The sequence below is a fragment of the Plutella xylostella genome, chromosome 19 (assembly GCF_932276165.1).
Source record: "Plutella xylostella chromosome 19, ilPluXylo3.1, whole genome shotgun sequence".
Taxonomy (NCBI): domain Eukaryota; kingdom Metazoa; phylum Arthropoda; class Insecta; order Lepidoptera; family Plutellidae; genus Plutella; species Plutella xylostella.
The window spans coordinates 6,309,203-6,337,178 of NC_063999.1; the positions used below are offsets into that span (position 1 = coordinate 6,309,203).

The following is a 27,976-nucleotide window of genomic DNA, read 5'->3' on the forward strand; positions in this document are numbered from 1 at the left end:
TCAATCTAACTTTTCAAAAACCGAATACATAGCATTCAATTCGCAGAGATAAACTTCTTTATCTGCTCTACTTAATACTAACTCATTTATTGTACCTGCAGCGAAAAAGATTATACCTAAACACAAAAGCATTTTATTTTCCACAAACTTTAATATCTTAAAAGCGCCGCCTTCAGTTGAGGGCATTTTTAGCTTCGTGTCCGGGATGGTCCGGTTTAATTATCCGCATTCCGTCCCGGGCAATCGTTCCGGGAACCGGGATATTAATTTCGATACATTGTCCTGCACAGCCTGGGAGGGTAGACGATTATTTTCGCCCTGAAAACGGTTAGATAAGTGATAAGCTGCCAAGCGTGATTTCAGTTGACGTTACAGGGTTTTTCATAAAATTTAAGTTAATTTTTTTTTTTCAATTTATAAAATACTTCTGAAAATAGGAACAAATGCTACATGTTAACACAAATCTTCTCTAACAATAAACAAACAAGATAAAAAATTACTCCTAACCCATTCCAAGCACCGAGACACAATGGGCTCGGCGGCGTTATGCAGAAGATAAAGATTATTTATACAGGGTGTCTTATTTTACAAATCCAATTTCCGCGTGAATACACAGGCTGGTGTAAATAACGGCAAGCCGGGTAGTTGTTGTCACTGGATACATTATGCAGACCACGCGCTGCAATGAACTCTGTAAATATAGCTAACAGCTTTTTCTGTATAGCTAACAGCTTTTTCTGTTTCCAACGATTTGCCAAGCTGGAGGGAAATCGCCGGGACACATCTTTGTTAGCGACAGATAGCGATTTGCTAGATTTATTCTGTTGCGAAGTTGCCCGCTATTCTCAATAAGTACACATAGATTTGCAATAGAATTTATCTCCTAAAAGTAGTACCTAGTACTCCTAGTAGTGACACTGCTTTGCTGTAAACCATTCGAAAGTAGAAGGCTGATAATTTATTTGATATGCATTTATTTATATTATGTTTATGTTTTACCATTTACATGGTTCCTTAAAATGTAATATAGGTCACGAATAATCTCTAAAAATAGGTTTAATAGCTTTTAAACTGGGTCTGTGCCACAGAAAATAATAAGTAGGTACACAATATTATATTGTTAGCGCAAAGGTAAGTCTGACTTCCTTAGAAGTTTCCATTTGATTAGAGTAATAGCAGTAAATGTTAATAGTGCAATTTCTTTAAGTACACTGTGGCTTTGAACACAACAATTTCAATGTTTAATGCATTGTAAATATTCCTTGGAAGTTCTTTTAAATTATTGTACTGGATAAAGGAGGTATCTAGGAATAAAAAATAAGACCGTTTCTTCCTTATGAAGACGTTTTATATTTGGTCTCGCAATATCATTATTATCATCTAAACATAAAGACGGTCAAAAACTTTTCTTCCATAATACTGCCTACACAAACCAACATTTCTTTTACAACGGATACAATAAAAATGCTGCGTTTAATATCTTGTAGAATTTTCCGCCCTTTGTATCTATATCTTTCGTAACAAACAAAAAGAAAATAAAGGCGCTTTTTACACAAATGCTATTGACACACGACCGGTTTTCTATACCATTAATTCGGAAAAATTGCCAAGATAAACTTACTTAGAGGGAGGAGCTACCCTAAAGCCGATAAGGCGATGCGTAAAGAGCTTAATCTCTGCGAATGTAACAAAAAATATACTATACGTGAGTTACTAAACTCCAATGTGACCGTAAATATAGCAAACTCAAACGGATCCCACAGTTTTAGGCTTCAGCTACGATCTTGTTTATTATAATATTGTACATATTCCAGGCATGCTTTTTTTATTCCGTGTACAATACCAAACTACCTAGTTTATAGCGTCCAAATAAAGCCAATTTCAGAGAAACTGATTGATAGTAGAGGCCTAGAACACCTACATACACCACTCATGTACTACAAAGTACACGAGATGCGAGCGTGTTTATGTTATGTGCCACACATTTCAGTCCCTCTGTACTGATCCCTTTCTCTGTATGTGCTAATAGAGCGTAGTCGCGAGTGGTAGGTACGAGCCGGCAATAACAGAGGAACAACACGCTCTTGCACTCCTTATCACGACAGTAGAAAGCACTTTTTCATTTTTCCTTTGCTGTTCCGCGTTTTTTGCGCCCTCAGTTGCAGTCTCCCAGGACAGGCGGTGCTTCAGAGGAAAAGTCACGAGATTTAGGGACAAAAATGTTATTTTCGCGCGCGTGTGTGATCGTTACTTGCGGTTCGCGTGACATATTTTCCTAGTGTCGACGATGACAAACTGAGAGATAAATCACGAGAGGCGACGCGTTTCTTTTAAAAGTTTTCGTCGCCGCTGTGTTTTTTTTCTGCCATATATTTGGCAAAGTTTTCCGTTTTTCGGATGATAACCTCGTTTATTTAACCTCATAACTTGTTTTCAGAAGTTTATTTATTATTTAGTTTTACTTAAACGGTAACTTTACAAGTTTAGAATTTATATGCAAGTAAGTGTCGACAATCTGATTATTTTGATATTTTATGGGAGCTTTACTAGGTAGGTAGGTACTCAGTAGGTATCTACACTAGGTATCGAAGCGATGCTGTTCCCGAATGTCTTATATGTATTATTTATAGACACGAAGTTTCACTGGAAGTGTATGTTTGTACCAGTGTGTACACTCAACATCAGCTGTCAGTTGTCTGCTGTCACCTGTCAAGTTGTAGGTGTTTTAATGGATATTGTCGAAGTGAAATAAAAGCGTTACGTTTTTGTAAGGTACTACAAGGTCATTGAATTCGGTTTAAAGGTGCGTTTAAACGTCGTGGGGTAAAACGACCGCGGCCGGGTCAAGCTTCACCGCGGGCCTGCTTTATACCAACACTAGCTGTTCCCGCGAGGCTCGCTTCGCCTTAAAAGGTTTTCCCGTGGGAATTCCGGGAAAAAAAGCCTATGTTCTTTCCCAGGGTCTAGACCGTACGTATACCAAATTTCATTCAAATCCGTTCAGTAGTATTGGCGTGAAAGAGTAACAGACAGACAGACAGACAGACAGACACACACAGTTATTTTCGCATTTATAATATTAGTTAGGATTAAGATTAGGATGATGCCGTAAGAATGGAATGGAAGTAAGTGTCGCACTAGCACGAGTGTTTAACTGTACCGTATGAATCAAGACCTGGGACATGAGATTGATAAAAAAATACATGTACGAGATCATAGAATAAGGAGTTTACGATTACAGCGACAGCGACTTCATAGTATATGAAGCACATGGTTGAAAACCATCAAATTTAATTTTATGTCATGGTGAATTTGACAGAACATTGTCAAATACAAACACAACAAAATATACACAACATTGAATTTCCAATATTATGTACCGAGAAAGATTCCAAGGTGGTTTGCTGACATTGCTGAGCGCAGGCGGCCACGACCCACTCAAGGACTGGGAGGTGAAGAAACGAGATGGATACCTACAGATCTTCCTCGACCAAGATATCAAAGCCATGGTCTTAGAAATAGGCGGCACCAACGTGAGCACAGCCTACCTCAACTGTCCAAAAAGTAATAAAGAAATTCTAGGCATAGCAATGCCCTTCCTCATAATGGTAATAAAGAATCTGAACAAGTACTTTACATTCGAAGTGACCATAATGGACGACACAAATGTACGTCGTAGATTCAGGGTTGCCAACTTTCAGTCATGCACCAAGATCCTGCAGTTCTCAACAGCCATGCCCATATGTTTGTCCGAAGGTTGGAACCAAGTGCAGTTCAACCTGGCTGACTTCACACGGCGAGCTTATCAACGGCAGTACGTGGAGACGCTAAGACTGAAGATTAACGCTAACGTGCGTATAAGGAGGATTTACTTCGCTGAGAGGTTGATGACCGAGGAGGAGTTGCCACCTGAGTACAGGCTGTACTTCCCTCTACCGCCCGCAAAGAAGAAGCCATGTGTGTGCAAGGAGGAGAAACCTGATCCAGACCAAGTATTTGCTGAAGAAACAGAGAAAGCCGAAGAATGTCTTTGTGAGGAGGAGCCACTAGCGCCTCCATCAGCCAGCGCCCCAGATACAAGTATAAAGGCTGCTATCGAGGCTACAGAAGGTGGAGGAGACACGGTTCTGGAAAGTGGAGCGGAGACTAAGCCGGCAGCTGGTGGTGAGTGCGAATGCAATGACGTTCCCCAAGCCAAGTGCACTTGTGGTGCTGAAGAGAGCAAGGTCCTCACTTGCACGTGTAACCTGCCGCAAGTGGAAGGGACTGCAGAGCAGGGTGATGCCGGTGACGCTGCCAAGGCCACGGACTGCGTTTGCGATGTGGAGGCTCCTCCTGCAAGAGAACCTTCGCGCAATCCTTCAACCGCGGCAAGAGCCAGCTTTAAATAAGTGTTAAGTATTGAGAAACAAAACTATGAGTATATACACCGTAATTTTTAGTCATTTAATATTTTACTATTGTATTAATAGATATATTTTAGTGTGATGACGTAATAAAGGTAGGTATTTTTATTGAAATAGTTTTATTTTATAATAGTTTTCCTTTTTGAATGGTAAATATTACTTTCTTCAGGACACATTCACGTATTCACACGAATAACGATTACTTAATTATGATAAGCGCAAGTCTTATTCTGAGTTTCATCATTGTATTCTTTACAAAGAGTTTCCAAGCCAACTAGTTTTTTCCAATTTTTATGGTGTTTTCTCTGAAAAACTTAAAAAAGTGTAAAAAAGTAAGTCAAACTGTCAAACTTTATCATTTTATTGTAGTCTATGATCATTCCGTCAAGCCACGTCAAGCAAAAGGAAAAATATTTTCTCACAAAACTATTTAGGTGCTTTATGAACATGAAAAATGTTTAAAAACACATACCAAAGTGGCTTATTGACGATTTTCTACAGCTGTGGTTCTAATCCTTTATCTTTATGGGATCTAAAGGTCCAAAATGGACACATAAAGCGAGTCACCGACAACGAAATTAACTCAATAGTGCTTGAGGTGGTGAGTACTAACATCACTACCACCTATATAACATGCCCGAAGAATAACATAAGCCTTGGAATCAAACTGCCTTTTCTTATAATAATACTAAAGAATTTGAAAAGGTATTTTTCCTTCGAGATAGTGGTACTTGACAATAAAAACATGAGAAGAAGATTCAATATATCCAACTTTCAATCTACTACGAAAATCAGGCCCTTTTGTACGACTATGCCGATTACTTTGTCCGGTGGTTGGAATCAAATACAGTTTAATCTGTCAGATTTCACTCATAGGGCGTATGGGTCTAAGTTTACTGAGGTGGTGCGCGTACAGGTTCACGCTAATACAAGGCTGAGAAGAATATACTTCAGCGACCGCCTGTACTCAGAAGATGAACTACCCCATGAATATAAACTGTTCCTACCGCTACAGCCAAAACAGAGAATACCGAAAAATGAACAGCAAAGGGACGAAGCTGCTTCTAAACGAGCCCCCATCAAATTTCTATCCAAAGTTAAAAAAGATGAGATAGATAAGACAATAAGACCAGTTAAAGTATCAGTATCAGAACATACTCAAAAAGACGCCAACACAGATGAAACTAAGGAAGCCAAGAACGATGGTGAAATAATAGGAGTCAAAGGTAGCATGCTAGATAATGAAGTGTATGGCCAACCTGAACCTGAGAACGACGATGCATTGGCAGCAATAATGAACGAAGTTAAAAAGGTTAGTGATGAAACTGTAGAATACACAATAAAGCTAGCAGAAGAAAAATATCTCAACCACATGAAAACGTTGTTAGCTGAAGACACTGAAGAAGTTAACGAGGTACTCGTGGTTGATTCAAAGAAAGGTGGACTTAATACTTATGAATAATAAATAATACCTAATAATATTATATTGATTAAATTGTTAAAATTCTGAACATAATGTTTGTTTTTCTATTTGTACTTAAATGTTCAAAATCAATAGTAAGCTAGTGCACTCGGAAAATACGTGTTTCGTCATATAGAGTGCCCGCCCAGTCACGTATATACACAACACATACATGACTTGAAAAGCTGCAACTGCTTTTCAAGTCATGTATGTGTAAGCTAAACGGGCGTACGAGAAAAAGTTTTAATTTGTATAGTTGGTAGCGCTAAATAGTCAGCTATTTGCCAAGTCCGAAGTGGCTATGTGCCCATTCAATATGCAAAAGCGGGTCATAAAACGATACTGGTAGTTGTACTCGTCTCTTTAATAGTTTATGTGGTGGTCTATGGAGCTGTATTCTGACCATTATTTAGGGGCTGGACTGTCAAACTGCCTGTTCGGACATCGCTTGATTTACAGCTTTGGTGTGCTAACGATGGATGCTACACAAATATAGGGTATCCTAAGAGTTTAAAAAAAATTAAGATGCTACTTTATTCTTAACATAATTACTCTCATAATTATTGAACCTTTCGGTCAGTAAAGTTAAATCATAATGATCGTGTTGTTTTCGGATCGCATCGTTACAGCAGGTTTTATTGTTTAAAAGTTAAGTAATTTAAGTCTTCTTTTAGTATTTAATGCTATATGTTCAGTGTTTTTGAAACTTTCGCTAGCATGACATATTTTATTTTGCTCAATGAATCTGTAGTTTTTTTTATATCAGACTGTTATACACAGTAAATTACTTTTCCTTCTTGTCAAGAGTTATTTGAAATCCACTTCTCTACAGAATATGTAAATCTCTTCGCCTTAAGCAAAAGTAATATAATAAAGTCATAAAAAAGCTCTAGATTTTGGTAGGTAGGTATATAATTTGTGAGAAAGTCGTTAGTCAATTTTAGGAACAGTTGGGTGTTGTTAGCATAAATGAATATCTTCTGTAACATTCGGCAGACGAGTAAAACCTTGATGACGTCGGCAGCTGGCAGGGCTACCACAAACTGGGTAAGTGGTGTTACCTGCAACAAGATTAAAATATGTTTAGACCACAATTTGTGTGAACAGATTTAAAATCAATAACATGACAGTTTTATAAGCTATCAAAGGCACAACGAATAGTCTAACAATGTAGGTAAAACCATGACTTATCTTTGGAGCGTATTTCTTAGTAGGTAGTCGTGGTGACGACGACCGTAGTTTCATGAGGTGATAGAGTGCATAATTAAAGAACCAGTTTGTTTGATGAAAAGCGCACCGTGCCCTGAGTTGTCAGTGGCTGAGACTAATATTACTACCAATTCTTTCACCACAGTGGCAAACCTTAGCGTAGCTCTAGTATTTGTTACTGACACGGTAAGAAAAAAGGGTAAGTGTACGACTGTACGTATTATAGCATACGTATGTATGTATGTACATAAGTATACTATAAAATATAATCTGCGGATATGTAGAGATACATAAATTATGGCCAAAAGGGCACAGTGAACACGAGCAAAATCATTTACTTTTACTAGCGGAAATCCTTTCATGAATAAATCAAACAACACGCTGTAGAAATTGAAAACGGCCGAATGTTCCCATAACGAAGCGTTCGAAAATATAAATAAAGAAGTCTGAGGGCCTCGGAGGTTTCCATAAACTTATTACTTCGCCCAAACATTAAAGGCTGACCTTTCCAAGCTTTCCTTTCAGCTTGTTTCAATATAGTTTTCTTAAAACATTATAATTGAATAGGCACACACATAAGGAAGGTCGCTGGCCCACTTTGTTTACATATTTATGAGCATATAGCCTGCTCGTTCATATTTACTGCAATAAAAAGGAAATGCGAGTTGAGATTTTGGAAGAGGCCCGCGACGGAGATCTCGCATTTTTATTGAATTCGACGAGCAGTTTCTGAACTTAATTCCAAATGAGATGGTCCTCTTCTAGCCACGGTTATTTTTATGGCCAACGGCTGAGATGGAATATTCAGATTTGAATAGGTTATGTACCTACTTACTGTAACAGCGAATATTTTTTGACAATACCGGCGAATGAACATCAAAAAAAATAATATGGGCCTTACTTACCACAAAAACTTAGACCGTATATTATTTAGCAAAATTGAAATGTCCTTTCAATCATATTGAAATTACGATGCGGAAAAATAATCATAAATATTATGTAGTGGAGGAACAAAAGGCCAATACAAAGAATGAAATAATCTAATAAAAGAATAATTGCTGAAACGAATGTGGCTAACGGGCGCCAAAAATCTAGAATTAGATCGGCAATAATATGTTGAACAAACATTTCGATCTTCATCAGAGCGTAGGAACTAGGAGGAAACATCACGCCATTTATCAGATAAATAAATGGTTTGGATAAATGTACCTACAGATATATAGCAACATAAAAGGGCACTTGATTCGGGAGACTTGAACAAGATAATTATTTGGACATCGTTTTGCTTTTACGCTTTATTAAGTACCTGTTGTCCGAAACAGTGAAACGATCCATGCTGTCGGATGGGCATGTAAAGCAGTCGGTCCTGCGCCTAGCTCTCTCCAGTCGTGTCGGTCAATCCGTCCCATTGGGTTATGAGAGTGATGGAACAGAGAGTGCTCCTGTGTACTGCGCACACACTTGGGCACTATAATCTACTCCTGCGTAGATGGCTGATCTCAATTGAGATTGGCCGCCGTAGTCGAAATTCGGCTAGGAGGACATTATTATTATTAAGTATGGTATTTTGGCACAATCCAAAGGTAATTAATTATAATTGTTGCGTCAATAAATTTCAAGTAGGTAATTGTGGAAATAATGCATGTAAGAGACTGCATAAAAATTTATACATTAATCATTTTGTAAAAAACATATTATAATCTGAAATTACAAAAAAAAAGCATTATGGGATACTTAAAACAAACTATGTATACCTACATAGTTTGTTTTAAATTTCCCATTACCTACTGAAAAAATATATTTCCAAAGTAATTTTTTCATTCTCCAGCCAGGCTAAGTGATATTTGCCTTATATACCCTCACACACACAAATGTGATTCCCAACAAGCACACAGCGACTGCTACAGCCCAAGTCGTGATCATAAATCAAACGGCAGCGCTGAGTAAGCGCATACAGCTAAGCGAAGCAGCGCTACATATAAAGCGCTTTAATTTACTGCATCGTTATTAAACGTCCTGCAAAATTTCCTTGTAAATATGCGTTATTTTTATGGGCCCAGGTGATTATTTAGCGCTAACCGAGGCGCACCCGCAAATTCAGCAGTTTTCCATTATACCCTGCTGCCTGCTTTCTAGTTGTTTATAACCTTATTTCGATAATTTTCTATGAATTTACAAATAGCTCGCTTTGAATTTAAATTAGGGTTCGCACGGAAACGACACTTTGTCCGTATATTTGTGGTATACTTGCTAGTATAATGGGTGCAGTATCTATTTATTTTAAGATTCAAGTTAAAAGCAGTAGAACCATTCAAACCATAAATGGATTTTCTTGGCATTTAGACTGGTTACTTTATTCTTAAAATTCGTCGTCAGCAGTGGAGTATTAAATAAGTTGTAAATTGAAAGACGTGCTATAATATATATATATGTATTTTTTTAATAAAGAGTATTACTTCAGATGCCTTTGTATGCGAATAATTTAAGTCTGCAAACCATGTGTAATTTGTCTGTTTTGTGGGCAATAAAGTGTTTATAAATAAAAAATATATAAATAAGATTGGTACAACACTGTGATAATTAAGAATCAAACGAACTTACCTTGTGAAGTTTGATGTCTAATTATACGAGTCTCTCGAACGAAGATGATTACGATATTACATGCAGCACGCGAGATGATGCTATCCTAATCACACTTTTAAAGCCCTAAAAATAGTTTTATTTTTAGCACTAACAAATTTGTGCCTGTGTAGCGGGGCCTTATATTTGTCTATGGCCCTCACCATTTCCGTTGTCTATGGTGCCGCCGTTTTGTTCGCCATTATTTCAGAGCAACTTTTTATTTTATTTTTTAAGCATTGGGTACCTAATAGGGCAGGGCGGGATTGTAATCATCTTCGTTCGAGAGACTCGTATAATTAGACATCAAACTTCACAAGGTAAGTTCGTTTGATTCTTAATTATACTTCGTTTCTCTCTCGAAGATGATTACGATATTACATGCAGATGTTCAGAGCATCGAAAAATAATATAAAAATAAACACATGAATAATCAACAATTATCCAAAAAATTATTATTCATTCAATTTAACATAGCTTATATTAACTAAACTTAACATCTTCTCATAGTGAGAATTCAATCGATAAATGTTATAAAAGTTAAAATAAACTTAAGTCTATTACTTAACATATTCAAATTATGTACCACAATAAGTACTTAATTACCTACTTACTCATATAAATCCAAAATCAACATGTTCTATGGAGAATGTTAAAATCAGGACGTACATACTTTATATAAGTGGGTATAAGTATCAACAAAATAGTGATTGTACAAAATCAGTGTCTGTTGAGTTACAAACATCTTTATTATAGTATTTTAAGAATACCTTGGAATCCTTAGTCCAGCCTGCGGCTTTCCGAATTACTTCTAAGTTGACCCCAGCTCTATGAGCTGCTGATGTAGACGCATGGCGAGTACTATGAGAGCCATAGACTTTAACGTCTATGCCACTCTTCTGTAACATAAATTTGACCCAGTGGGATAGTGTTTGGGTAACAACTCTTTTGTGAGGCTTCTGATAGCTAATAAAAAGATATTTTTCTTGGAGTCTTAAATGAGCTGTCCTATCCATGTATGATTTAAGGCAAAGGGCTGGGCAAACTGTGGGGTTTTCTTTAATGTATGGCAACATAATCAATGGTTGAGACGATCCTGGTTTAGATGTTTTAATTAAGTCATCAATTTTAATAATAATTTTACCTAAATCAAATGTAATATTATCAATTTTAATCAAACTTAATGTTTGCATTCTTTGTGCAGATGCTAAAGCCAGCAAAGTAATTGTTTTATGTGATAAATCTTTAATTGAGATTGAATCATTGGGTAAATTATTAGTAATATAGGTTAATACTACATTAGGGTTCCAAGTGTTATTGTATTTTGGCGCAGGTGGTTTTAAACGATAAACGCCCTTAAAAAATCTCTTTACGGATTCATTACAGGTGACCTCCTGGCCTAATAAAATTGACAGTGCTGAGCGGTGGCTATTAAGTGTACTATAATTAGCTCCAGAATTAAATTTTTCTGTCAGATATTCTATTACTTGGCTAGTATTGGAATTACAATAATCTATACCTTTAATACTGCAATATGCCCACCACGCTTTGAGTGACGCATTGTATTGCTTCAGTGTATTGTGAGAAAATGAAGCCATCATAATGTTAAGTGAGGTGATGGGGATCCCACGCTTCATCAGTGTCTGCCTGATAATCTCCCGGCCATCAGGGTTAGCTCTGCATGGAGCGGATGTGACTCCCTGAAAGGGGAAAATAGCAAATTTTTATTAGGCTTGAAGTATAAAACTTCTGATATGAGTAACTTTGACCAAACTGGGAACCATGATTGAGTTGGCCAAAGTGGCACAACTAAAACTCCTTCTGCTTTATCGAATTTTATCTTATGTAGAACTTTAGAAATTAAGCTGAAGGGTGGGAAAGCATAAAATCTTAATCCCTCCCAGTTAAATGTGAAAGCATCAACTATTTCTGAGTTCGGATCTAATTTCCATGATGCATATCTAATACATTTGTGATTTTGAATACTAGCAAACAGGTCAAATTCAGGGGTACCAAATGCAACTGTCAACTGGTTAAAAGCATAGTCAGCCAATTCCCACTCCGTGTCTATATTAATTGCCTGACGAGATTCAAAATCAGCTTCCTTGTTGTTACTAGACTGTATGTATGATGCAAATATATTAATATTGCGCACCTCACACCATTGCCATATATCCCGTGCAATATTGTTTAAATGTGGGAACTGTACTCCACCCATTCTATTGATATAGGCAATAGCTGTGGTATTATCTATTCTTAACAGGATATTGGAATTATTAAGGTGTGATGCAAAGATTTTAAGTCCATAAAATGCTGCTAGCAATTCTAAGGTGTTGATGTGCTGTGATAATTGGGAACCGTTCCAGTGCCCATGAGCTGTTTTATCATTACAGACAGCGCCCCAGCCTGTCGTTGAAGCATCACTAAATATTACAATATCATAGTTATTTGTTTGAAATGAGCAATATGAAGAATCAGTATTGTCTCTCCACCAAATTAAATCATTATTTAAATGCGCAGGCAAAACCATTGCTTTGTTGTAATTATTTGAGTATTTGAGACCTAAAAACTTTTCTCTCTCAAATTGTTTAGTGTACACCCAGCCATACTTAACAGCTGGGCATGCTGATGTTAACAAGCCTAAAAACTTAGCAAACTCCCTGACCGAGCATTTTTTATTATTTAAAAATTTTGTTGCTTGAGCTTTAATACGACTTTTCTTTTCCTCTGGCAACGATATGCACATGTTAACCGAATTAAATATGAAGCCTAGGAAGGTACATTCTTTCCTGGGGTATGTCTGGCTTTTTTCCTCATTAATCAAAAAACCTAGTTTTAAAAGTATATCTCTGGTTGTTTTTAAATTGTCAAGACAGTCTTTGAATGTGTTTCCAATAAGCATAAAATCGTCCAAGAAATTGACAGACAGGTATCCTAATGAACGTAAGTAGTGTAAGACGGGCCTTAATAATTTGGTAAATACATATGGGGGTGTACAGAGACCAAAGGGTAGGACATTAAATTCAAACAATTCACCTTTCCAGGTAAAACGAAGATAAACTCTATCACTTGGAGAGATGGGCAGTAAAAAATATGCATCCTTTAAATCTAGGGTTGCCATGTAAGAGTTAAAATCAATAAGCTTTAGAGCTGTGCGATAGTCTTCCATTTTAAAATGGGTGGGATTAATGAATTTATTAAGTTCCTTTAAATTTAAGATAAACCTATGCTTTCCATTAGACTTGGGTACTGTGAAAATTGGTGAAATAAATTGATTTTCGCATGTACTACATGGAGATATGAAACCTGACTCTAAAAGGTCATTAATACAGTCATTGATAATTAGAGTCTCTTCGGTACTATAACATTTACTTTGACTTGAAACTGTTTGATATGGTTCATTATCAAATGGTATTTGGTATCCCTTAACCCAAGACAGGATAGTTGTGTCATTGGTAATATTAATCCATTCATTAATGTAATACTGGAGCCTGCCTGCAGTAGGTATAGGTTTGTGTACCTGTGATAGAGTATTTAACGGCGTCGGTTCTGCGGTGGGCGGCTGTAGTTCCGTGGACGAGTCGCCTGCGGCGGCGGCGGCGGCGCACGGCGGTATTCCCACTGCGCGGGCGCTGGCGGCGGCGGTGGCGGTGGTCGCCGAGGCTGGCGGGGGTACGCTCGCGGCTCGGCGACTGGTGCCCGAGGTGCCCCCCGTACGTTTAAAGCTGGTTGGCTACGAGGCATGGTAGTGTTCAGCTGTGCACGATGTTGATGGTTGCTAGAATTGTATCTCAACTCGGAAGCTGATACAGATATGGCCTTTGAAGTCTTCAGGTGTTCAGTCAGGTTGGACCCAAATAGGTTATGGTCTATTTTAGTGTTCTTTATAGTGTCTCTTTTAGATTTGTTAACAGCATTGATAATGGCAAACCGCCTCGATACAGACTCCCTGTGATGGATATCACATAATAGGCGGCCGGCATCACTTAGAATTTTTATAAGTTCTGGATCACTATGCCTCTCTGTTAGTGTCATATTTAAAGCTTTTCCAATTGCTGAGAGGCAACTAGCCATGACATCTTGTTTCTTCTCAGAGTAGGCATCCTTCTTTATATTAAGGTCATGTAGCGCCGACTTCACCTCTGGGTTGAGTTTAGGTGGCCTGATAAATGCACAGTTTTCTGCTGGTAAGTAATGTTTAGATAGCTCTGATTTCTCCTCCTTTGTGAGCCCGTTTAGCAGAATGTGCTTCCATCTATTTGCGACTTCCTTGTGCAAGTCGTCACCGAATTCCTTGACTTGAGTGGGGTCAGAGCCAAGTAACTCCAGCACCTCGGGGTCCAGCTGGCTATTTTCTTCTTCCGTAACCAGATTTACATTTTCGGTAGCTGCGGTAACATCTGTAATTGTACAGAAAAAACAACCGGTCAGTTTCACATTTGTAGGTTAACTTTTCCACACGCGATATACGCCGGGAAAGAAAATACCTATTTGCGTTATTTTATTACGCTCATTATACATGGTTATCATGACATGAAATCCACATATCTACACACGATAAACGTCGAGATATTATGAAGGAAAGATCAGTCAACCACGTGTTCTAACCAAGTTCTAACAAGTAGATTTCACAATTTGTATTTAACATCTGGACCCGATATGCACTTGAAACTTACCTTCATTGCCTTCATCAGGGACATAATCACAGAGATTCATGCTTGCTGGCGATTGCGCAGGAGATAGACACACACCTTGTGAAGGTGTCTCACATCCATCCGACGACGAGGAGGAAATTCTTCTTTTCTTCCTGACAAGTTTCTTCACTTTTTTCATTACCTTTTCCAGTAATTCACTTTCATCTTTACTTCTTTTTCTTTTCCCCATTCTTATCTAGCTTTTTTAATTATTAATTTTCCTTGTGCGACGTGACTCGGATAACACAAAATCGAGTAATGGCGAACAAAACGGCGGCACCATAGACAACGGAAATGGTGAGGGCCATAGACAAATATAAGGCCCCGCTACACAGGCACAAATTTGTTAGTGCTAAAAATAAAACTATTTTTAGGGCTTTAAAAGTGTGATTAGGATAGCATCATCTCGCGTGCTGCATGTAATATCGTAATCATCTTCGAGAGAGAAACGAAGTATAATCATAATGATAACTGTTCAACATAAAACGAATAGATAATGCCGGGGCTACCCGTGTTTCAGTCATCTCACGATTGCATATTTTGGAAGTTGTAAAACTCACGACAAAGGGAGTATAATCCGTCCGAAGTACGGTCCAAGACGAACGTGCCCGGCTTGCAAAACAATTGAACCGTCAGCAAAAACATTCGACGGATACCTAACTCTTCAGCTTCACGAAGACTCACCGCCTACGGGTACATGGATAGTTCGCTAGCCGAAAAAGCGGGACACATGTATAACGCTGTGACAGGATGGAAAGAGAAAGGTATCAACGCAAAGCAAGAAATAGATGGTCACCGTGACTTGCAAAAAGAATAACAAAAGCGTCCCTGAGGTGATAGCGGTTGATTCGACAAAACTAAAAACCGACAGAGATAAACGACTCTTGAGAATGAAAGAGAAGGAACGTTTGAGGATTCGCGAAGTTCTTTTTGTGGAGAGTGTGTAATCAAGCGTTTTGACAAATGTAACCTGTTTTGTAGAGGGATGCTTTTTGTGATATCGCAAATGGGGATCAATACCTACATGAAAGATACATTTTTAGCACGCTCTATACATTTTTATTTAAACTATTAACTACATTTTTATACATGTACTTGTTACTACTCACACCCTTTAATTTACCAACTATTTATTAAAAATAAATAATGTAAGTAATAAGTTAACATAACACAAGTGGCTGAATGAGAAAGCTTGCAGCCTTTTTCAGGGAAAAGACAGAAGAATTATTCAGCATTGGAAGTACGTTAGCAGATGATTGTCATTTCTCACAATAAAGTTAACAAGTTAAACCAAATAAAAAGGCTAAAAACCAACATGTTCAATGCATGCATTTGAGCTTGCGAGCCAACCGTTCGGAGATGCAGATCTAATTGCGAGCCGCAGCCGGCTGTCGCAGCTGTAATCTGGTAATCTGAGGGAAAATATGCCATTCTCTTCACACGACGCTGGAAAGAAACACTTTCACAAAAGCTTTTTTTTGTGTAATTTGAAATGCAATTTACAAACAAAATTTTGATAGTTATTTAATAGAGCTTTTGAAATAATGTGGTAATTTGAAATAACTTTGACAATCTACAATACAATATTTAAATAAGCCGTAAGCACAAAAAGTAGTTGTTACTTTGAACTCTCGCGAGAGAACTAAATCGTCCTCTTGTCGCAACAAAAAACACACAAAATCCTTCGTTTAAAATTTTAAAAACATATACAGGGTGTTATCTTAACGCTTCATAAACCTGGTCATTTCGCCCGCTCGTATTTCGCAGGCACCGAAGGCGGTGGGCAGTCAGATAACGCCACATATCGGTTATTTGCTGGCCAGAGCCTCCCGGGTACACTTTTACACAAAATTTAGAAAATATTACGTATGAAGGAATGTTAAGTAACTGGTTTGCTGTATTTTAGGGTGTTGTTGGACTTCTGAGATACATAGATCGTTATTACAACGATACAGCCTGAAAATTATAAGCATAATTTTCAGTTAGTTCAGATTTAATTAAAATTATTAACTTATTATGTATAAATTGTTCTGCAAGACAACGTTCTATATAACAAAAATCCTGTCCACTGAAACTTATTCCGAAAAAGATATCTTAATATATTAAATAGTTTTTTTAGGATTCACCTCAATATTTATGCTTCGACCTACACATAAATCGAGTCAACATGATAAGCAAATGTTATGACAGCATAACATAATCACAATCACAATAAACATAAGTTATATGCTCGTATTATTCATAGGCTATCGAATATATTTTTATTAGTCATAACATTGATACATGTGTATACGCTAAATAATAAAATGGAATAGTATTCGTAAATCAGAATGAAGGAAAGTTATAAGTGCTCAGAAATCTTTTCTAAGTTTTTATAGTTAATGTATTTATGTACGCATACATAACTCGTGGATGTAGCACTAAAACTTTCGGTCTAGCAAAACTATGCATATGAACAAAATAAAATGTAGTATATGCATATTTCCTAAGTCGTAAACTAAAAATTCTCAGAATAACCACAACTATTCTTATAATTCAGAAAGTGGTTTCACTTTATTATTTTTTTCCATGAACGTTTATAGAAATGTAAAGGTACGAGTATGTAGTATGAATATGAACTTGCCTTCAATGAATAGAGTACATAATATAACACGGTGATGTTTCGTAGGAACTAACACACACATAAGTAGGAACTTCATTTCTGTAGAACTTTCATAAATACCGCTCAATCAACACAAGAACTTGCTACGGCGCGGCGTAGCAAACACGACGGCGTAGTAGCCTACGACGTAGCACCGTAGCAGCGTAGCCATTTATAAACACATCATCTATGTAACACATCACCAATTTTTGAACCTGTAATGCATAATTTCATGTCGGTATATTAAAATTCATATTTACTTGTTTAGCAACGGCAGCTGACAGAGTAATTTTCCGACTGAACTGTTCTATTTAAAACAACAGCGGTCAAACGTGGGGCGCACCCCTTATGTCATTGACCTAAGAGACTGCTCCTATGAAAAATATCAGCACTAATAAGTCGCATTCAACCTGACTGTATTTAATGATCTCTTAGGAATTTTATGACTAGTTACATACGGTTTTTATTATTTACGAACTATTCACATAGTGCCCGCCGCGTCGAAGTATATGCCAGTGGCATTGGATCGAATATAAACAGTAGGGGTCATAGAGTGTCGCCCTGGGGAGCTCCATGGTCAATCGTGATAATGTGTAATACAAGCTTTTTAGTACTATGCTCCGTGGCGACTCCATCGAGTGTGAACAACTGTAGGGGGCATTACATACGGGATTACATAATCATAATTATGGTGAGTGTGTTTTGAATGCCTGAAAGTGTCACTTTGAGGTGAAGTTGTTGATGATTTTCCGATCATAACATTGTATCGTTTTTCTACGCATTTCAGTAAGAGGTATATTAAAACTCACTAACTACTATCACTTACACTTTCGAATTGCGACTTTACGTAATTAAGCATATAAGATGTGGCAAGGTAAATATTTTTTCTAGAAAAAGCCAAAATGTTTAGATAGATAGACAGAAAGAATACACTTTATTTGTACAACAACAAAGAATAATAAGATTAACAAATTGCAACTTAATTAGGGTACAAAAGGCGGTCTTATCACTAAAAGCGATCTCTGCCCGACAACCTGTGTTTATAAAAAATGAAGATGATGTATAAAATTATATTATTATGTGAAAAACTCGGAAAGCCATCTTATTATCATGATTATATTCGCGTCAATATTTTACCTACTTGAGTCTGTCAAAAAACAATATCAATAATATATGTGTAGCAAAATAAATTAGTTGTTTAACACTCACTTTAATGGCTAAATGACTGAAAATAGAACTCACGCCGTATAATACTACCTTCTAGGCACAGTATAGCCTGTGGGGCTAAACACTCGCCGACATGGCATGTCGAAAAATAACTTAACCGCAATACGTTATGAAAAAGTTTTATTTTCATTAGAGAAATCGATGTAATTACTGTGACTGCGGGGGTCGCGTGAACGATAACATTAGAGTCGGCAGTTTACGTAAAAACACACATAAATCAACCACCGAGTGCCGGCGACTAATTAAGGGTTAATATTTAATAAGAGGCACCCGTGGGAGGCTGACTATTTCAATGTTTATGTAACTCCGTAAAATTATGAATTCTAAATTTAAACCTTCATTATGCAACGGAAGCAGCATTGCTTACCATAACAAAGCTAACGAAGTTTTTGTTTCGTTAACTGGGATTTGTTCAAGGCAAAATTTATTTAAAGCTTAAAATAGATAAGCAAATCCGTAAATCACTACGATTTGCGAGTCCATCGGCCATAATTGAAAAAGTTGAAACTTTTATTTAAACATCGAGATCAGAAAGGCGATTTATTAAACCAATTAAAAGTTACCAACATTAAGTGAATCAACGCACAACAAAATTTTGAATTTAGAATTCGTCTGAGACTTTACCGCCGTTGATTTCATTTGAGGCCGCGAGGGGGCGCTAGCCACCATGTGTTTGTAAACCATTACATTGGTTCTGTTAAAAGTGGTGTATTCTAAAATGGATTATACTTAAAATAAAGCTATTCTCACCAGTAGTACAGATAATCAATCCGGATGCTTGTTGCTGTCACAACATGAATAATGTTTTCATAAATTTTAATATTCCCATTCCGTTTGTGAATAAACAGATCGGCTCGCGAATACGGTTTAGATTACACGTATTATTGCAGCTAGTGTTGGCTGAGGCTGGATAAAAAAATCATTATTAAATCCGTCACGGTACCGTTTGAATGCGAATCTTACGACATTAGGGAGTAGGTTGTAAATCGGTTGCGCGTGGCGACCGACTCATTTTCCGTCGACATTGAATATTCTGCCATGTTTGAAGGAAAAACAAAGTGTTAAATTGCGTGGGGACTGTGCCTTTGAGTTAGATGATCCTCCAGTGGAGTTTGATCTTTCAGCGGTGAGGAGAGAGGTGGTAGTCGTTTGGCGGTTACTTAAGGGGGGTTTCGCTTTCCCCCTTTTACAGGAGACATGTAGAGCGGATGTGGGTCAAGTGTTGGAGTCACAAAAGTGTGAGTGTTACAGTTCCGTCGTCCTCTTCACATCGTCTGCATACAAGTGATGCATTATTTTTCCGTCAGTACAACCTATTTATGTGCAATCATCTAGTGTAGATTCGTTCTTAGAGTTTGATAACATGAAATGATTGAAGGAAGATGATTTATTTATTTAGGAAGTATTTTATGAATTTATCTACCAATATGGTGGTCGACAGTTTACTTATTGCTTTACGTAAGGGTTCTACTTTAACTGAGGAAGGGTGCTCGGTACTGGATAAGAACTTCGGATTATAATACTCGTAATGATAATATTCTTCCAAAATATTATGAAAGTCTGTTTGTTATATATTTTAAATATATTGCTACTATCATAAATAGAGTAACTAAGTAAATTATGAATGTTATATTTTACTAAAAGATTTAGCTCAACCCCCATGAAAGGATTTCGGCTCATAAATAAGGTGTCTTCAGATGACGTCATAGCCCGCCGTCCATCTTCCCGCTACATTAACTACGACCACCATCTGATATACAGCCTCAACTGATAATAAGATTCATTAAACTTCTACAAGGATTTATCTTAATAAACTTTTAAGAAAGAATTTCGGGTGGTGTCCCGCCATTTTGCGAGTTTAAGCTCGAGAATTTTTAACATGTTTAGTGCTTTGGAACTTTCGGACAATATTTAGATGTTTTTTTTATGGTTAGAGGGGATTATAAATTTAATATAAAATGTGATAGAGCTCGTCTAAGCTGAAATAAATTCGAGTCAGAAACTAAACTTAAGTCTTTGGCATAACAAAATTTTAATCTAACCGGTCAATTAATTCGAATAACATTAGTATTAGTTCATTACATACATATGTATAAAATAATAATAACGATCAACAAGGAGCGGTGGTAGCTCATTCGGGTAAGCGCCCGCTTCTCACCCAAGAGATGCGGGTTCGAATCCCGGCGCTGACATGTACCAATGAGTTCTTTTAACTTAAGTACAATGTATACCATCGCTCTTACGGTGAAGGATAACATCGTGAGGAAACCTACCTATCTAGATTTAGCACATCTAGATATGTGAACCCACCAACCCGCAGTGGACCAGCGTGGTGGGAAATAGTCCAAGCTTAGGAAGGCAGTTTAGACCTTGGGGATATGCACAAAGGTTCCACTCGAGAGAGCTAGGTGCAGGTACTTACACCCCCATAGATAATAGAATAGAACGATCATTTATTGTCTGTTGCGAAAAACTTGAGAATTTAAGTTTAATGAACGACGATTTTAAATAGCTGGACTCAACGTAGCAGGTCCTTAAATTTTTCTTAACAGTTTATGAGGTTTATTCAATATTCTATTTGACCCTGTTAGACCTTAATTTTATGAGGCGTGAGGTGCGTGAAGAAAAAAATGTTTCGGAGCAGGAAGCTCTGAATTTTTAAAAGATTCCTTCCCTCAATTTGACTGAACTTATCTCAAACCTTTGGAAACCCTACCTTACTGGCAATACTTTGAAATATAATACCGAATTACAAATGAAGTCAGTTTTCACACTTATAAGCTACTTATTTGAAAGATTACTTATACTAATTAGAAATTATGAACAATTACAGAGCCTCAAAGATGAAGACAAAGGTAAGCCATTAGGATCACCGCTCGAGTCACGTGTCATTAGGGCTTGTTTAATTGTACGTTTTGTACAATTAACAGCCCTTGTGAGAATTCATTAGGGCTCATTATCAACTGCTTGATAAGGAGTACAACTTTGTTGTAAAGTAGCTCTTATAAACCTGAACGTAAAGTCGAGTTAGCAAGCGTGTGTTTCAGAAGGTTCGACGAATGTTTCCCAAAGTTTGTTGTGATGAAACACCTCTTGTTAAAGTCTGTATCAATTTGAATGTCTGTGTCGTACGGAAACATGGGGAAAGCCTCGTCGAGCAAGAAACAACACCACTGTGCATGCCGGAGAAGGTTTAATGTAGTGAGATGCGAGAACACACACTATGCACTTAAGTGCCGACTGCCGCATACTTTACTCTAGTAATGCGACTGTACTCTAGAAATTTAAATGAACTTAAAAGCTCACTAAAAGATTATTATTATAATAATAGAAATCCGATGTAATCAGAAAGAGTTTTATTACCATGAATGATTATTCATATAAAAATAAGAGCAACACACAAATGTAAACCGTTAAAATAAATGAGCATAAGTAGATTCAAATTTGGAACCCGACAACGCAACGGCCGCGCCAGGACACGGCCTCTCATAATTCCCGCCTTTTTCCCGCTTGAATGCGAGGGTAGGCTGGAAAAGTCTCACCGCTCATTACTGACTTCCGGCCGACGTCAACCCAAGTGATGAAAAAAAAACAATTAAAAATATGGAGCGCCATTCCATAGAGTTGTGCCTCACGTCTATTGTTGAAAGTTCATGGGTTGCTTGGTTTGAGTTTGAGCAATATAGGCTCTTGATCGGCTAAACTGAGTTTAAGACATAAAACAAGGTTTTCAAACGTATGATTAGTTAATATCTTTATGCTAACGCTAGACATAAAGATATTTAATTTCATAAAAGCTACAAAAGTACGCTATCATTTTCGCTAACTATAATCCTACCTAAGTTAAAGAAAACACTAGCACTAGCTACGAAGCGTGGTTTCCCAAATAAATGTTCAATATTTTAGAACAAAATCCGCTGCAGTCATCATTCTAGAATCTCCAATACCTAATATCAGTGGAGCGGAGATATATCTACCCGTATACATCCACAGTGTGCATTCGGCACAGCTGTGGAAAGCGGCATCAATAAAAAGTTCCTACTGCCAAATTGCCTCTGAATATAAATCTCTTTCTCGTCACTTCACCGATCGAATTTCGATTTGTTAAAAGGCCGAGTTTTACGATAAACGCTATTTACATAATATACTTTATGTAATACCCAGTTTGCGATATTTTCTGTGGCTTTCTATTTTGTTGTTTGATATTTTTGGTTATTTTGAATAAATACGTATTATAGTAACTTTGGGAGTAGAGTAAATTGAATAATATTTTATAGAATTCAGATAGATTCTGGTGTGCCGTATCAAATATCATGATGTCCAAGTCTCGTAAAAACAATAAATATAATAACTTAGACCACAGTAAATGGAATATTATTTTAAAGAACAGACAAAGAGAATAATTGTCGGGTTCCAAAGGTTCGTGGCCCCAGTAAATTGATTCCCATGATTAACTCAAGATTAACTTGTAAATTACTTAACGGGGTAACTTGAGCCTCTTTCAGTATTTAAAGGCAAATTGGCAGGTTTACCTTCTTAAAAAGAATTTCGCTTTTGAAAAAACATCAGACTTGCGATTTATTGTCTATTAATTTTCGAAAATAAGTAACCCATCACTTTACCTAAGAGCATTAACTTAGGCGTTACAACGTAAATATGCTTCATCTGTTTTTTCCGAAAATTTTGATTTTATAACAGCTTTCTCAAATATCCTTTCGAGTTCTAGACAGACAGACGGACGAACATCAAAGTGATCCTATAAGGGGTTAATTTTTAACGTTTTAGGTAGATAAGCAACGAAATTTCATTTAAACACAGTTTCTAAATACTGCGGATGCTTAGAGCAATCTTACTTTTTTTCGAACTATTATTATGTAAGTGACCATCATAATTGTACTAAAAATATTAATTAAATTTGTTTATTTGTCAAATGAAAGGTTACACCCTTTCATTTGACAAATAAATATTTTTATTATTATTAATTTCATGTGATATCGTGAACCGGGCGCCATTCAGCTCAAGCAGATTTAAAGGACCTTAAGTCTCGCCATTTTGAAGTGGCGTTCTCTAATTGTCGCTCTCTTAATTAGTGCGAAGAAAGGTATGTGCGAAATTCATTAAAATTTTATTCATATGAGTGGAAATACTGAGGTTTGATTATTGTTACATTAGTGGTCAACCAATTATTATTGGTATACCACCTATATGTCAAACTATAAACTGCCTGATTTTTTATACGTATATTAATTAATTTAAGTAGGTATATACCTAATTGAGTTAAATATTGAGTATTTTATTTATTTATTTATAGACACTTTATTGCATTAAAAAAACATGCACAGACAAAAATACAAATTAAGAAAATTTAGTACACAAATGCGGGCTTATTCCCAAAAAGCAATTTCTTCCAGCCAACCCTTCTTTATTACAACCATTCTTTATTAAAGTTATACTTGTGCTCAGAACGTCTACAATTTAAGTATTTCGGTACGCTAAATTCTCTTTGGCTGCGATGTCAATATCTAAACTGTCAAACTTGATAATTTAATTAGAGTTTGAAATCGCTCCGCATGATAGTTTGCCATTAAAGACTCTGAATTAATCACGTTAGAGCACAATTTGTATTAAATTGCTAGAAGACAGAGCTACGCCGTAGCTCGTAGCGACGATGTCCTTGAAAGTTCCAAGAATTTACATATCAAGTGATGATTTAAACTTTCACGAAAATTAAATGCAACTGCCAAGTTTACTAACTTTTCTTAACTTAATAACAAATTTTACTTGCTTTTTTCAAACCGCAGTGAAAAACGAACAGTAATGTTAGTACCTGGAACAAAACATATGAAAGTTAATACAGAATCAACTAGAACAGAACTGCTAAAAACAAGTTCACTTCTTCAGATCAATCGAAATTGTTAGCAGATAAAGATCTTATAGGCGACGATAAAAATAGTAACGCTTTTATTTTTCTTCTTTTCCCTCTATCCATTCGCTTAGCTTACACACTCGAGCTCTCCAGCCTGGCGATAAAATTACCCTTATCACTTCATCTTTAAGGTCTTGAATCCGTCTGGTCCCATTCACTTTCTCGTTTGTTGGACAGTATCCAAGTCGCCAATACTTGGCAGAACAAACACGGCTTGTGCAAGCACTTAAAAACTTGTACAGTCGGCAACAAAGAACGGGAGACTTGGCGGGAAAGTTAATCGCATTCATTAGGGGCCGGAGTGCATTGCTATTGGACTTAGACCTGTTTGTCTGAGTGTTATTTACATGTTTAAAAAATTGACTACAAACAGATTATTAGATTTATCTACGATGCGTCTAAATAAGTAGATAAGTAAAGATATTATTTAATAAAAATTATATATATACTTCAAAAAACCGTGGGAAGTAATATTTGACTCAAAAATCTTATAGTGCCTACACATTTACACATCCGTTTAAGACTCCATCCGTAATGGAACTTTGGTTTACATTAAATCTCCACATTTCTTAAGTACCTACCTACTTAAAGGAAAAAAACATCGATTTTCTTTGGTTTGAATAAAAGCATGAAAATTATACGACATATTTTTATTACAAATCAACAAAAATATAACATAGGCTTATTGGTAAATGTTATTTGTTATTTTACAACGCTTGATATCCTATTTTACGTGTGTCTAGGTTATTATGTGATATGACCGATGTATGACCATGTATTGTAACTCACATACGCCCAACATAACCAACGTAGGTATAATGTATTTTTTCTTACTTGTCGTAGATTTTAAGCAATCTTGGAGTGTCTTTTTATTTGAATTAATTTAAAAACTAAGTTTTAAAATAAAATATAATAACAAATGAAATACTTACAAGCAAAAATGATTGATTTCGTAATTAAACCATTTATTTTGGCCGTAGTGTATTTGTTTAATAGTATTTTAATTAAAAAGACACACAAAGATTGTTTACCTTTTTCGCCAAATAAGAATGAATACGGTATAGGCCTATCCTGTTAGATAAAACGCAGCCACAACCCAAACACAGTGGATGTTATTTGCCCGGCAATGAGCACCCAAACATGTTTACTTTCTCGAATGTTCCTTTGAGATCATCTTAATGTGGCCAAGTTACCTGAGTTGAGCGGAACTTAGCAGACTGTTTATGATAGTTCGTGCGATCTCGCGGTGCTGAGTTTACGCTAATTTCGAGGATGCACTGACGTTTGTTCTATGTACTTACAGCAGGGATGGTTAAACAGTGTAGTTAAAGAGATCAGAGAGACAAGTGGGTTGAGAAACAGACATATAATAATAGTACATAAGTATCATTATAATTGCACATAAAAACATAGTACAAAGGCGAACTTAATGCTAGCAGCATTCTCTACCAGTTAACCTTTGGTGATGTCGAGAAAGTGATTGGTAGTGCGATAGGCTGAGAGGAGATAAGTTTATCTAAATAAAAAGAGACAGAGATATACTTAGTTATACATAATAACTATAAAAATTATATACCTACATATATTCCTAATAATAACGATAACTTTACACAGTATACACAGACAGTTTGGTGGGACAATAACTGAGTTTTGTGAACTCTAATATTAATACATAAACATATCGTTAAATAAATGGGTTAAAACTAACTACAGTATCTTCCGTTAAAAAGACTTTGTCAAAATCTTGAACTTTTTGTTCCCATTAAACAATTACATCCCCGCCTTAGCAACGTCCCGTTAGGTGCGAGGTAAAATACATGTAGCTAATTAAATTAATTAGTTTCAGAGTGCCGTTACGTATAGTTGAGTGTAAACTGGACGTTTGTTTACTCCTCACACCTGAGGGTCTAGTACAGGTTCGTTAGATTGTCGGAAACTATAAAAGTTTACGTTTTCTCGCATACTTAGTAGCGCCTCTAGCGGAAACTATCATGCAACTTTTGACATATAATTTATGCAGATGATAGATAAAAACGCCAACTTTTATAGTTTTCAAAAATTGCAAACTTTGTACTAGACGTACTGTTACAACCTCATTAACAATTACTGTCAAACCAAACATTAGGGTTCCCTTACGAAGGACATCTGCACCCGATGCCGTAAATTCCTAAAAAAAAATTGAGTTTCACTCATTAGGTATTTCACTGGACCCACAGGACTACACCTTGTCACTAGAAACTAGTGCGAAAGAAATAAGGACTTTATTCTTGGTAGCACATAAAACGTTAAAGTTATCTAGAGTTATTTTGCTAAACTCGAAAGGTAAGTACACAAGGCATAACCAGGAAGAGCCTGTTATATGGGTATTGGATGGACGGCTGATATATCTACACATAGATAGATACATATTAGAGGTATAGATAGACCCGAGTAAAAATTTATTTCTTTCCGGTCAACCCGGGACCTTCGGTATAGCAGTCAGGGTCACTAACCACTACACCATTCGGTAGTCAAAATTCTGAGCTATTCCTGTAATCGGAGTGCTTATAAGTCGTTCTACACTATAAAGGCAAAGGTGAAACACTAACACATATTTCTCACTACCTTTGTGTTTACAAAACAATGCTACGCCAATAATTGTCCCTTCAAGGCTGGACTGTGTTCCTTATTGTAGCTAAATGGACGATACGCACCGACCAAACCAATAACTTGAATAGTAATTGGATTACAGAGGAATGGTGTTACGGTCTTAGGGGTATCATATCTCCACTGAAATCCTACGATGGGAATCCGATATAAATTACGCATGGAGCAACATTTGCTACCCTAAAATGAATCAGATGGGCCCTGCGATAGTTCGGGAAAAACCATTTAGGGCCACGGGAAGGACATTCAGAGAGATGAGCTATTGTTATATTTACGATAATATCCTCGCGGAAAGAGGCGAAGCATTCATTATATTGTAACTGGATTCTCTTTGAATAACACAGTCGCTGGCAGTCGGTCGGAACATCGCTCGAGTTAGCGCGAACAAATACGATATTCTACGAATGTTCCTATTTGTTTTCGGCTCACGTTTCTTCGGGTGCGGCCGTAAACAGCGGGGTGGGGGGCGGGGGGTAACGGCCGAAAAATTGCGTATACGAATTAGTACACTTCTGTAAATGAGCGGGGGCGGTCGTTTGCGCGGTCTCCGCACAGATTCAGCGTCCCGCGAGGATTCATCCGCATGATAATGATAACGGCCGCCCGTACCTGCCAGCGGGGACTATCGAATGCAATCAGCAATAATGCTTTTTGGAGAGCTCTTCCTCTTCTTCTCTGCTTTTGCGCTAAATAAACATTTTCCACTCCACAGGGTGTAATTACGAATTACGAGCGCACACGCTTTAATTACTCAGTAATTTATGCTTTGCTGTAGCGCCGAGTGTAGACAAAAAGCGTAAAGACTACATAGCCAAAACACTAAAGTTTCTCTGTGTTAAAAACCATGAAGAGGGGCGGGCAACAATGCGGGAGCCATGTTTGATTTCTGAGAGAACAAAGAGAGCGGAACAATGGCCGCCGCCAGCTACTGTTGTACTCCTAAACACCCTCTACATTCGACTATTCCACCGCTGCACGTCGTACATTGCTACCCGCAGCCCGCTGCTTGTACAACACAAAAAGACATGAGCGGCAATTGAAATGGTGATCAATCAAATTCACGATTTGTTGGTAAGAGTTCTAGGGCCCTTCGGACGAGAGGGTTCGCTTTTCGTTCGGGGTTTTTAAATATTCCAATGTTTTTAT

General features: G+C 37.0%; 4 protein-coding genes across 9 annotated transcripts in view; 2 read left to right on the top strand and 2 right to left on the bottom strand.

The window, feature by feature from the left end:
* LOC105382976 (semaphorin-1A) overlaps positions 1–27,976 on the bottom strand; it is a 273,180-nt gene that overhangs the window by 130,350 nt on the left and 114,854 nt on the right. The gene's annotated exons all lie outside the window — the stretch shown is intronic.
* LOC125489965 (cilia- and flagella-associated protein 20-like) lies at positions 3,312–4,514 on the top strand. Its single transcript, XM_048627717.1, has one exon. It carries the CDS (start codon positions 3,375–3,377, stop codon positions 4,389–4,391), a length of 1,017 nt encoding a protein of 338 aa, XP_048483674.1. The 5' UTR covers positions 3,312–3,374; the 3' UTR covers positions 4,392–4,514.
* On the top strand, positions 4,790–5,920 carry LOC105383310 (cilia- and flagella-associated protein 20). The gene has a single exon (XM_038106031.2). It carries the CDS (start codon positions 4,861–4,863, stop codon positions 5,866–5,868), a length of 1,008 nt encoding a protein of 335 aa, XP_037961959.2. The 5' UTR covers positions 4,790–4,860; the 3' UTR covers positions 5,869–5,920.
* LOC119691832 (arp2/3 complex-activating protein rickA) lies at positions 11,291–14,646 on the bottom strand. The gene is made up of 3 exons (XM_048627716.1): positions 14,373–14,646; positions 13,217–14,096; positions 11,291–11,396 (listed from the first exon to the last, which is right to left on the bottom strand). Exons 1-2 carry the CDS (start codon positions 14,578–14,580, stop codon positions 13,231–13,233), a joined length of 1,074 nt encoding a protein of 357 aa, XP_048483673.1. The 5' UTR covers positions 14,581–14,646; the 3' UTR covers positions 11,291–11,396; positions 13,217–13,230.

Coding starts and splice junctions, on each gene's coding strand:
- LOC105383310 (XM_038106031.2), top strand. CDS start 4,861: ATGTTTAAAAACACATACCAAAGTGGCTTATTGACGATTTTCTACAGC.
- LOC119691832 (XM_048627716.1), bottom strand. CDS start 14,580: ATGGGGAAAAGAAAAAGAAGTAAAGATGAAAGTGAATTACTGGAAAAG. Junction 14,097..14,372: donor CCCTGATGAAGGCAATGAAG/GTAAGTTTCAAG, acceptor GTACAATTACAG/ATGTTACCGCAGCTACCGAA.
- LOC125489965 (XM_048627717.1), top strand. CDS start 3,375: ATGTACCGAGAAAGATTCCAAGGTGGTTTGCTGACATTGCTGAGCGCA.